The sequence below is a fragment of the Pelophylax lessonae genome (genome assembly GCF_965119305.1).
Source record: "Pelophylax lessonae genome assembly, chromosome: 11".
Classification (NCBI taxonomy): Eukaryota; Metazoa; Chordata; class Amphibia; order Anura; family Ranidae; genus Pelophylax; species Pelophylax lessonae.
In genome coordinates this window covers 213337077-213349435 of record NC_138778.1, presented here as the reverse complement: position 1 = coordinate 213349435, position 12359 = coordinate 213337077, and the positions used below count along the sequence as shown (strand labels likewise).

General features: G+C 43.6%; 1 protein-coding gene across 2 annotated transcripts in view; it reads right to left on the bottom strand.

The window, feature by feature from the left end:
* TM9SF4 (transmembrane 9 superfamily member 4) overlaps window positions 1-12359 on the bottom strand; it is a 397487-nt gene that overhangs the window by 31643 nt on the left and 353485 nt on the right. Inside the window, exons 2-5 of one of the 2 annotated variants that reach the window (XM_082271653.1) lie at window positions 10776-10889; window positions 10593-10692; window positions 7610-7778; window positions 1392-1521 (exon numbers count right to left, since the gene is read on the bottom strand). In XM_082271653.1, the coding sequence (XP_082127779.1) occupies window positions 1392-1521; window positions 7610-7778; window positions 10593-10692; window positions 10776-10889 (513 nt within the window). Of the gene's footprint in view, window positions 1-1391; window positions 1522-7609; window positions 7780-10592; window positions 10693-10775; window positions 10890-12359 lie in introns of both variants that reach the window. The other variant, XM_082271654.1, reaches the window with a different exon arrangement.

Genomic DNA, 12359 nt, shown 5'->3' with positions numbered 1-12359 from the left:
TATTCATTATAAATGCATGCACTTCCATTGTGGAGACTCACAGAAGTTAGGGACCGCAGAAAACATCTGTCCCCATCTATTCATTATAAATGCATGTGCTTCCATTGTGGAGACTCACAGAAGTTAGGGACCGCAGAAAACATCTGTCCCCATCTATTCATTATAAATGCATGTGCTTCCATTGTGGAGACTCACAGAAGTTAGGGACCGCAGAAAACATCTGTCCCCATCTATTCATTATAAATGCATGCACTTCCATTGTGGAGACTCACAGAAGTTAGGGACCGCAGAAAACATCTGTCCCCATCTATTCATTATAAATGCATGCACTTCCATTGTGGAGACTCACAGAAGTTAGGGACCGCAGAAAACATCTGTCCCCATCTATTCATTATAAATGCATGTGCTTCCATTGTGGAGACTCACAGAAGTTAGGGACCGCAGAAAACATCTGTCCCCATCTATTCATTATAAATGCATGTGCTTCCATTGTGGAGACTCACAGAAGTTAGGGACCGCAGAAAACATCTGTCCCCATCTATTCATTATAAAATGCATGTGCTGCCATTGTGGAGACTCACAGAAGTTAGGGACTGCAGAAAACAGGGTGCCTTGCCAGGGCCTGTAGCTTACACATGTATTTGCAAATGTGTGCAGACTAAGCATCTGTTCTTAATGAATATTGTTAGACAGGTCAATTTGGTTGGTCGCTGGCTGGTTGGTAAGTTTGAGCTTGGAAATCTCTTTGTATTTGCCTGACATACGTTGCCGTTCCAGTGATCCTTGCTGCTATAGACCAGTTCTAGGTGGGGGCAGTGGCCACTTATTTGTATAGCCATAGTTTGGGCATCCTCATTTTTGATATACCACAATTAAAAGCTTAAAGCGGAAGTAAACCCATCGATTTGATAGTTTCAAAAAAGAGTTAATATTCCCGGCATGCCGGAAATGCTAGCTGTCACATTGGTTGTGCTCTCAACCAAACTGTCAGACCATCCAATGGCTGGTGGCATAACTTATCACATGTGCAGCATCAAGGCAGTTGCAAATTAAACAGAGGCTAAGATGGCAGCTTCCTTGGCTGAAAACGATAGGGGGGTTTACTTCCACTTTAACAGAGACTACAAACCTGTCCTGAACTACACCACACCTCACTGTCTCCTCAACTCTCTAACAGAGAATTAGTCAAAGCAGGTTTGGGATGAATGCTAGGTATAATACAGGCAAAGTAATTTTATTGCAGATATAATAAAACACTTAATGGTTTACTTAACAGACCAAAAGGGACCAAATAAGAGAAGTCCATTGTGAAGATTTACATACATTATGCAATGAGTACACCAAGCATTAGGATTTATGTTATGAGTGATAATCAATAACTGTATAGTTACCTTGTTGTTGTCAGTGAACCCCAGCCTGTATCCATGTTCAAACTGGACTTCCCGCTCCTTCTTCTTCTCATCTTCCTCGTGGCCAAGATGGGCATCTAGTCTAGTCGCTACCGGCAGGTTATCCGCTATTCTAGATACACACACAGGTAGATAGTTCACACGTTAGGGAAGTATACACGTAGTTAAATTCAAAAGTTCCTTTTTTTGAATTAGTGAACACTACTGAAAGAAAAAACAAATAATCTGTGAGCCTTCACTTCAATTACAAGTGGGGTGCTATACTCTCCAATAAACACTCGGAGAAATAGAGGTTGTCACCCTATACTAGAATGTTATAAACAGGGCTTTTTTTCTCGGAGAATAGGTGCAGGAACTCCCTCCTTCACCCCTTCTCTCCATCCACTACCCACATCTGAGCATTGTCCCTTGGTTCCACCCTCTACCCACCTCCTACACACAACAAAATACCTCACCCAGCAACAAAAGATCCACCCCAGCAACATTAGACCCCCTCCAGTAGCAACAACGGCTCTCCCAGCAACCAGTATCAATATATCAGCCAACAATAGACCTCTACCTCAACAGGAGATCCCTACCAACAACATAAGACCCTCCAGCAACAATAGACCCTCACACTTTAATAGATCCCTACCTGTGACAATAGATCCCCAAGCAGCCAGCATCAAGAGACCCTCCAACACACCCCACACCCCTTGCTATTACATACATTCAGTGCTGGAGGTGCCGGAACTGCGTTCCCCCGCATTCCCGCTGAAAAAAAGCCCTGGTTATAAAGACATGAGTCTGGCTGAAACTTCAGCATCACATCCCTATTGTAATTGAAAATGAGTCATCCTTTCCTACTTTGAAATGTGTATTTTCGCATCAATATTATATACGCCAGTGCTGCTCAACCTTTTTCCAGTCAAGGCACCCTTTAAAATTATGGACAGTCCCGAGGCACCCCATTGTAAAACGTAAAAAACTATTCTAACAGTTTTACATAAGGCAGCAACATCCACACACGTAGGACACCCAAATGTTAGAGGTGATTTTTTTCTTCTAAAGCAAATACATTTTTGCACACTGGTACTGACTAGTATCCCAATGTTTCTCTTTTCTCTCAATTTCTCTCTCTAATGTGACCCCAGTGCTGAGGGAGAGGAGCACAGGAGAGTCAAACAAGGATGCTGTGGAGGCAACAGACATCTTCCTTATCAACTGATGACACAATTGCTTGTTAGGAGGCCAGTGTCTAGAAAGTCGTAACGGTGCATAATGAAAACTTGTGGTTTTGTGTAAATAAAAGGCAAACTTTATCCACCTGCTGGCTTGTGTACAATTTTTGATACGTTTTTAGGCATCTAGGCTAAGGCACCCCTGAAGAAGCCCCAATTTTAGGCTAAGGCCCCCCTGAAGAAGCCCCAAAGCACCCTGGTTGAAAAAGGCTGATTTACGCCATAATATATGTATGTACAGTATACACCTAGGGAAGGACCTCTTGTACAGTATACACCTAGGGAAGGACCTCTTGTACAGTATACACCTAGGGAAGGACCTCTTGTACAGTATACACCTAGGGAAGGACCTCTTGTACAGTATACACCAAGGTAAGGTCCTCTTGTACAGTATACACATAGGGAAGGACCTCTTGTACAGTAAACACCTAGGAAAGGACCTCTTGTACAGTATACACCTAGGGAAGGACCTCTTGTACGGTATACACCTAGGGAAGGACCTCTTGTACAGTATACACCTAGGGAAGGACCTCTTGTACAGTATACACATAGGGAAGGACCTCTTGTACAGTAAACACCTAGGGAAGGACCTCTTGTACAGTAAACACCTAGGGAAGGACCTCTTGTACAGTATACACATAGGGAAGGACCTCTTGTACAGTATACACCTAGGGAAGGACCTCTTGTACAGTATACACATAGGGAAGGACCTCTTGTACAGTATACACCTAGGGAAGGACCTCTTGTACAGTAAACACCTAGGGAAGGACCTCTTGTACAGTATACACCTAGGGAAGGACCTCTTGTACAGTATACACCTAGGGAAGGACCTCTTGTACAGTATACACCTAGGGAAGGACCTCTTGTACAGTATACACCTAGGGAAGGACCTCTTGTACAGTATACACCTAGGGAAGGACCTCTTGTACAGTATACACATAGGGAAGGACCTCTTGTACAGTATACGCATAGGGAAGGACCTCTTGTACAGTATACACCTAGGGAAGGACCTCTTGTACAGTATACACCTAGGGAAGGACCTCTTGTACAGTATACACATAGGGAAGGACCTCTTGTACAGTATACGCATAGGGAAGGACCTCTTGTACAGTATACACCTAGGGAAGGACCTCTTGTACAGTATACACCTAGGGAAGGACCTCTTGTACAGTATACACCTAGGGAAGGACCTCTATCTTCAGGGGTGTCTTGGTTGGAGCCATATGTGTGGAGATAAATGAATGCTTTTAATGGGAATAAATCCCTTATTTTGTCTATTTTATCCTATTATGTAATAAAATCATCATCATTTTCCCTATATATGTATTGGTAATTATTCTGGGAGGTGATTTTTCAGCACCTATAAAGTCCAACCATGCTATAACAGAATGTGTCTAAGAAAGGACCTACATGGCAGGATTGCTAGCAGGGGCAGACTGGAACCCACCAGATAAAAGGGAGATGAAGGGTGCACCACAGAGGTAGACAAAATGCAGTCACATTGGGGCAGGCAAGGACCTAGAACTGACAGTTTGCGGAACTGCAATTACAGAGTAAAGAAGTTATTAAAGCGGAGTTCCAGCCTATACACACACTCACCTGTCCCCCTGTCCAGCGATGTGCCGTCTTCTCCCTCTCTGCGGCGCCGGCATCACTGATGTGGGCACCCGGCTGTGACAGTTTGCGGCTTTACAGCCGGGTACGCACTGCGCATGCGCGAGTTGTGCTACGCGTCGTGATTGGCCGGCAATCTTCTGGGAGGGAGATTGCAGGGAGGGAGGGAGAGAGGAGAACTTCCGCTCAGGGCACCGCGGCGCTCCGGGCGGAAGTGGGAGCGGGTACCTGTCAAAACTAGGTACCCGCTCCCCCCCCCCAAAAAAAAATGACATGCCAAATGTGGCATGTCAGGGTGTTAGGACTATTTAAAGCGGAAGTTCCTCTTTTGGGTGGAATTCCGCTTTAAAAACGATGAGCGGGGGCTGTCACCAGACCTCCCTCATCAGATTTAATGACTTTTTACCCCACATGTCCTACGGGCTTCTCTAGTGTTCCAGCTGGCATATCTGACCCAGATTGCCAGATAATATTTAATTAAAAGCTACAAATCTATAAATATTAAAATTAACCACTTTACCCCCAGCCCTATTTCGGACACTTTTTGTTCACAAGTTAAAACCAGTATTTTTTCCTAGAAAACTACTTAGAACCCCCAAACATTATATATATTTTTTTAGCAAAGACTCTGGAGAATAAAATGTCGGTCATTGCAAAATTTTTTGTCACGCGGTATTTGCGCAGCGGTCTTTAAAACGCCATTTTTTTGGAAAAAATTTGAAAAATCACATTTCACTAATTTAAAAAAATACTAAACAGTAAAGTTAGCCCATTTTTTTTGTATATTGTGAAAGAACATGTCACGCCGAGTAAATAGATACCAAACATGTTACGGTTTAAAATTGCGCCCCCCCGTGGGATGGCGACAAACTACGGTCAATAGAGATCTCAATCTGCGACGCTTTAAATTTATTTAACGGTTACCAGTTTTGAGTTAGAGTGTAGCTCTTTTTTTTAAATTATTGCCCACGCTCTGGCGATCGCGGCGATACCTCACATGTGTGGTTTGAACAGCGATTTCATTTGCGGCTCGACTTGCGTATACGTTTTTTTTTGTGCGCGAGCTAACGGTGACGGGGGCGGCTAAATTTTTTATTTTTTTTTTTTTCCTATTTATTTTTTCTTTTTTTTTAACTTTATTACAGGTTTTTTAAAAAAAAAAAAAATCTGATCACTTTTATTGCTGTCACAAGCAATGTAAACATCCCTTGTGACAGCAATATGTGTGACAGGTACACTTTATGGAAAGATCGAGGGTCTAAAAGACCCCAAACCCCTCCACTACACTTCCCTGTATGCAAAACGCCAAAAACGGCATTTTTGCACACAGCCGTTTTTTAAATCTGCCGCCTTTTGCGGCACGGTAACCCGGATGTGACGTCATGGACGCCGCCTCCGGGTTACGTCATCGGAGACCCGATCGATGCCGTTTCCGGCATTCATCGGGACTCCATCCAGCCGGCGGACGTGCCGGCTGGGTGCTCGGGGCTCCCGTCCCACCGGACGGCCGGAAGGCGGCGGGAGGGGGGGGGGGGACGTCCCCTCCCGCCCCCCCGGGTAACGATCGAGCGGCTCCCGAGCCGCATCGATCGTTACCGACGGAAAGCCGACCGCCGGCTTCAAACAACGGTACCGGGATGATGCCTCTAGCTAGAGGCATCATCCCGGTATAACCACTCAAAGTCAGCCGACGTAGATCTACGTGGCTGGTCGTTAAGTGGTTAATCTTAAAATGGCATTTACATGTTAATGATCACATACAATTTTAGTGAGCTAGCTTAATCACTTTGTTGACATCAGGTACAGCTACAGGCATCATTCCGGTATCAACATTTTCAGCCAGTGATGCTCTTTCATGTAGAAGTGATTCAAGTGGCTATACACCACTCGATCTCTTCTACAGGTGGTGGAAGGGGGTGCCTCCCTCTTCCCCTTGCCTTTCAGGTGAGCCTGGGTCCCCTCTGACCGGGGGCATCCTGTGGATTGAACAGAGAGAGTGAAACTGACTTTCCTCCCTCACTGTGAGATCAGAAAGCGACAAGGATTTTGTTACTTCCGCTTTGCGCTTTGTTTAACAGCCATTACAAGCATCTGATCAAACTCAATCTCCATTTGATCAGATGCTTTGGAGGCCAGAAAAGAGATATGGGGTCTAATAGACCCCAGATTTCTCCATACAGAGGATCTGTCACAGCCCATAATATCACAATAGATGTTCATCCCTTGTGATAGCAATAAAGTTTATACGAAAAAAAATTCTAAAGAAAGTGTAAAAAAAAAAAAAAAATCTTTAAAAACGCCCCTGCCCAAATGCATACGCAAGTCCTACACGCATATGGAAACTGATCACACCACACATGAGAGGTATCATCGCGTACGTTCGAGTGAGCAATAATTCTAGCACCAGCCTTTCCATGTAACTCTAATCTGGTAACCCGGAAAGACTTTTAAAGTGTCACCTATGGAAATTTTTAGGTACCATAGCTTGGCGCCCTTCTACGGACATGCGTAATTTTAATTTGGGTATCTTTTTACTCTGCGTAACAATCTTTCATATTTTATGATAAAAGTGGGTATCATATTTTGTTTGTGTTCGCTAAAAGTCATTAAAAAGTGTATTTTTTCCAAAAATTTGCATTTGAAAAAAAATTTAAAAATTGCAACACCCGCCATTTTATTCTCTAGGGAATCTGCTTAAAAAATACATGTACGGGTTACGCGTAATTTTCTAGCAAAAAAAAATGCAGATTTTTCTACATGTATGACCGAAATGTCATAATTGGCCCAGCAGGCAAGCAGTTAAAGTAGAAATATAGGCAAAACTTATTTTTTTCCCCCATTTGGATATAGTAAGGTTATAACCCCTTTCAGGTTTTTTTGGGTGTTTTTTTTTTTTTTGCAATCTGTGTCTCACTGGGGAGATTCACCTTCACTACAAATTAGGGGAATCCATTGGGGAATTAGGGGAATCCATTGGGGAATTAGGGGAATCCATTGGGGAATTAGGGGAATCCATTGGGGAATTAGGGGAATCCATTGGGGAATCCATTGGGGAATTAGGGGAATCCATTGGGGAATTAGGGGAATCCATTGCGCCCCCCCCCCCCCCCCCAAAGTCCCCATTGGAAAATTTCCTCTCTAATACTGTTCCGGGGACAATATAAAATTTGTGATTTTCTTTTACTTTACTTTTTATTTAAGCGGGGGTGAATGTCCCCAACTGGTGTTCTAATCAATCTCTCAAAATTTTTCCTTTAATATTATAATGAAAAATTAACATTTTGTTTCTGCAATAATAAAAAAAGAAACAAAAACATCTATTATAAGAAGGAAATGCAGTATCTGATGGGCAGAGTGCCAACTCACAAGTGGACATAATAATCTTCCTGGATGCGCTCGGCGATCAGTTTGCTCTGGTCCTTAGTCAGCACCTGGGGCTTGCTGTAAGTGCTACACAAAATCTCACACTTCTTATCATTGTTCATCGACACCTTGAACGGTGTGTTGACTATGCGGTCACCGCGGAGCACCTCACCTAATGGGAGAAAAACTGTTATAAAATAGCTCCGTGCAAACATATAAATTCACAGATTAAACGCATGTAGAGGAACTCAAGTGGCGTACTATTCACATAATCATGTGATCGCAATACTGGTGCTGTGCAGCAAACATAGGGAGTGTGTTTGCTCTCTGAGCGAACCTTTAACATCACTTCATTGGTTTAACCACTTCAGCTCGGAAAGATTTTACCCCTTCCATAAGGCTATCTTTTGCTATTTGACATGTTGAGCGGCAGTTACTGCATGCATAGATTATTCGTATGACTATTGTGCTAGGTTTTTATCATATGTAAAATTGATTTTAATTGTCTCAATAAAAATTTAAGTTATCTCTTTTATACAACATTGGTTTTTCTTTGGCACCTATAAAATCCCATTTTTTTCAATTTCTCAAATAGTTCTGATTATTAAGGAATGTGGTGCGTTTAATTATTTGACACCTGGCAACATATTCATTGTATAGCAATAAAATACAATTAACCACTTTAACTCCGCTCACATTGCTGCTACTGCAGCAATGTGGCTCGTTATCGTCCAGCGGCGTAGACTTACGTCGCTGGACTCCGCCCCTTGTGGGCGGCACGCGCGCGCCGCCGGAGCCTCGCTCCCGCTGTGTTCAGTCACAGCGGGAGTCGGGCCAGGGGAGGAGCGACGGCGATCGCCGCTGCTCTTCCCCGATCGTCGGGGAATCTAGTTTGGAGATCCGCCCGCTTGTGTAAACAGAGCGGGCAGATCTCCTAAGTGACAGGCAGGGAGCATAGCTGAACATGCGATCTGTCCCTGACTCACTCAGTCACCTCCCCCCCCACACCTTAGTAAGTACCAGGCATACATTAACCCCTCCCTCTCCAATAAAATTAACCCCTTCCCTGCCAGTGTCGTTGTTACAGTAACAGTGCATATATATATATATATATAGCACTGATTACTGCAGTAATGTCACTGGTACCCCCAAAAGTGTCAAAAATGTCAGTCAAGGGTCCAATCTGTCCGCCGCAATGTCGCAGTCCCGCAAAGAAAAAAAAAAAAATCGCAGATTGCCGCCATTACGCGTAAAAAAAAAAAAACACCAAAAATGAAAGAAATCTTTCCCTTAGTTAGTAAACGCAATAACTTTTGCGCAAACCAATCAAAATAAGCTTATTGTGATTTTTTTTTTACCAAACATATGTAGCAGAAAACAAATTGGCCAAAAATTTAAAAAAATTTAGATTTTTACATTTTTTGAGGGGGGGGGGGGAATTTCATATAAAAAAATGTTAAAAATATTGTTATTTTTTCAAAATAAACGCTCTTTTTTTGTTTATAGCGCAAAAAGTAAAAATCACACATGTGATCAAATACCACCAAAAGAAAGCTCTGTTTGTGGGAGAAAAAAAGACGTAAATTTCGTTTGGGTACGGTGTCGCATGACCGCACAATTGTCAGTTAAAGTCGCACAGCGCCGAATCACAAAAAGTGGCCTGGACGTAAGACAGCAAAATCCTCCGGTGGTAAAGTGGTTAAACTGACAAATGTATATACAGCTTGCTTGGATCACAAAATAAGAGATATAAAAGCATACAATGAGTCACGGTTCTTTCCCCAGGTATTAGATATCAACTTTGAGAAGTCTGAATTCTAACGGTTATTATACTGTACGTCTTACCAACCGCCCCACGCAGATTTCCTGTGGCTCGGCTGTGCATAATCACGGAGATCTACGTAAACATGTGCACGCGGTATCAGTGGCACGCGTTTTTTGGGGATTTTTTTCCAGGCAGTTTTTCCAGGAGTTTTTTGCAGGTGTTTGGTGGCAGGCATTGACATCTAACAAAAACGCTTGTAATCTGCCCAAAAAAGAAGCTCATGTACTTTTTTGAGCTTCAGCCATTTTGCGTCAGGCGACAAAATGCTCAGATGTGAACAGGGGCCATTAAAAGGAATGTGATTTTGCTTGTTGGGCGTGTTAAGACCTAAGAGATGAGCGCTTTATGAGCTGAAATAAGCTCAGGTGTGAATACAGCTATGCCCTCCTGCCACTGTTACCGGCGCTTAACGGAAAGCCGCCAATCGCTTCTTGCGATCGCCAGCTTTCTGATCATGTGAGCGCCACGACAGCCAATCATGGCGGTCACATGTTCATAAGCCCCGCCTACCGCAATCCTATACCCCTTAAAGGGCTGGGAGGCGCTGACTCAAAGGGGGTAATATATGATTTCTGATATAAGAAGGAGCGCTCTTCTAAGCCCCCGTTCACACTCGGGCGACCTGTCAGGCGACCTGGTCGCCTGACAGGTCGCCTCGCATAGAGAAGCTGTGGACCCATTCTAATAGGAGCGACACAAGTCGCTCCGACTTAGAAAAAGGGTCCGGAGCTTCTTTGGGGCGACCCGGAGCGACCTGCATAGACTTCAATGTTATGAAGTCCGTGCCGGCCGCTCCGAGGTCACGGTGCGAGCAGCGCGCCGCGACCTGTGAGGTCGCCCCGGGAAGTAGCGTCGCCCCAGTGTGAACGGGGCCTCAGCCTTTTGAACACAGAGGTATATTTGCATTAACGTTTCAGTCTTCGGAAACCCCAGCTAAAAATTAATATATCTACAGCTAATGGTAAATAATGATAACTGGCAGTGGGAAGAATACTCCCCCTCTTACAGATAACTAAAGAGATCACTGGTGTCAGTGGTTATTTATCCGACAGTCACAAATTGTTCATTACTCAAGGAACCCCTAGAAACCTCTGGAGGGACCCCTGGTAGAAATAGGCTGGCCCTATACCTTCCACACTGGTACCTCCAGGTTAAACATACCAAGATTCTCCGCCTTGTACGTGACCTCGTCTGGCTGACAGAAAGGAAGGGAGTAATATTCGTAGGGCAGCTGGGTCCGGGAGCTGGTAAGCTTCACAGCCTAATAGAGAAAGCAAGAGGACATATCACAACAAGCAGCAGCCATTATTTATTATCACACAGATTATATGAAAGGCTTCTCACCTTAATGTCCACAGGGGCATCCTTGCGGAAATTTATGGGTGCCACACCGGGTACATAGAAGGCACCTGTCCCATAAAGTAGGCAGAGACCAATCAGCAGCCACGCATACGTCACCTAACAGAAAAAAGATAAAACCAGAGTCAAAACAAAGCCATAAGTATGGAACGCTTACACTTTATTGTCCTCATTACAATATTAACCAGTGGAGCTCCAGGTTTTACCCCCATTTTTTGCTATTTTACTTTGGTAATTACGCGGTCATGCGACCCTGTACTCAAATTAATTTTTTTTCACACAAATAGAGCTTTCGTCTGGTGGTAATCACCTCTGCAGTTTTCTATTTTTATTAAATAAACAAAAAAATAAGATTGAAAAAAAGAAACTGGATTTTTGACTTGATGTAAAATCCTTTTCTCTGAAGTTCATTGACAGATGCAGCTCCATATTCTTCTTGACCATTGGGTTATGCTGCCCCCTACAGGAGTAGGACACTAGGCAGGATAAATCTTTACCACGCCTATTGGGCAGTCCCTGCAGGCATGCATCCACTCTCTGCTATAGAACTTTGTTTTGTTGCCAGCTGTGTTTAGAAGAAAAGACCCCATCCGACTCAGAAACAGAGGGGTGAGTGCTGCGTCTGTCAATGAACTTCAGAGAAAAGGATTTTATGGTAAGCCAAAAATCCAGATTTCTTTATCGTTCATTGACAGACGCAGCTCCATATTCTTCTTGACCATTGGGTTATGCTGCTCCCTACAGGAGTAGGACACTAGGCAGGAAAAATCTTTACCACGCCTATGGGGCAGTCCCTGAAGGCATACACCCTCTCACTCTGCTAAAGGATTCTGTTTTGTTGCAAGCCGTGTTTAGAATAAAAAACCCCATCCCACTCAAATAGATGGACGGGTGCTGAGTCTGTCAATGAACTTCAGAGAAAAGGATTTTACGGTAGGTCAAAAATCCATTTTTCTCTATCATTCATTGACAGACGCAGCTCCATATTCTTCTTGACCATTGGAACGTCCCAAAGCAGTATTTGCATGAGGGGTGGGAAAACAACGCAGAGAAAGAACATAATTTCCCAAAGGCTAAACTTAGCCAACCAGGCAACAAGGAGCTTAACCAGGAACATCTGGAGCTCACCAAGAAAAAAACATACACCCTCAGAGAATATTTTCTCTTTTAAACTGAATCCTATAGCAGAGTGAGTGGGTGCATGCCTGCAGGGACTGCCCAATAGGCGTGGTAAAGATTTTTCCTGCCTAATGTCCTGCTCCTGTAGGGGGCAGCATAACCCAATGGTCAAGAAGATTATGGAGCTGCGTCTGTCAATGGACGATAGAGAAAATAAAAGTTATTTTTTACTTTTGGCTATAAAACATCCAATAAAAAAAAAAAATTAAAAAACAAATCAAATGTCTTCATAAATTTAGGCCAAAAATGTACCAAATGCCCTCAGGATATGCCCTTGGACGAAATGCATTAGGGCTGGATTACGAGCTGACGTCACACTGCCATTTTCGATGATCAGAATTGGCAACCATCTTAGTAAGTGGATTTGAATTGCTGTTTTTATGTCAGGTT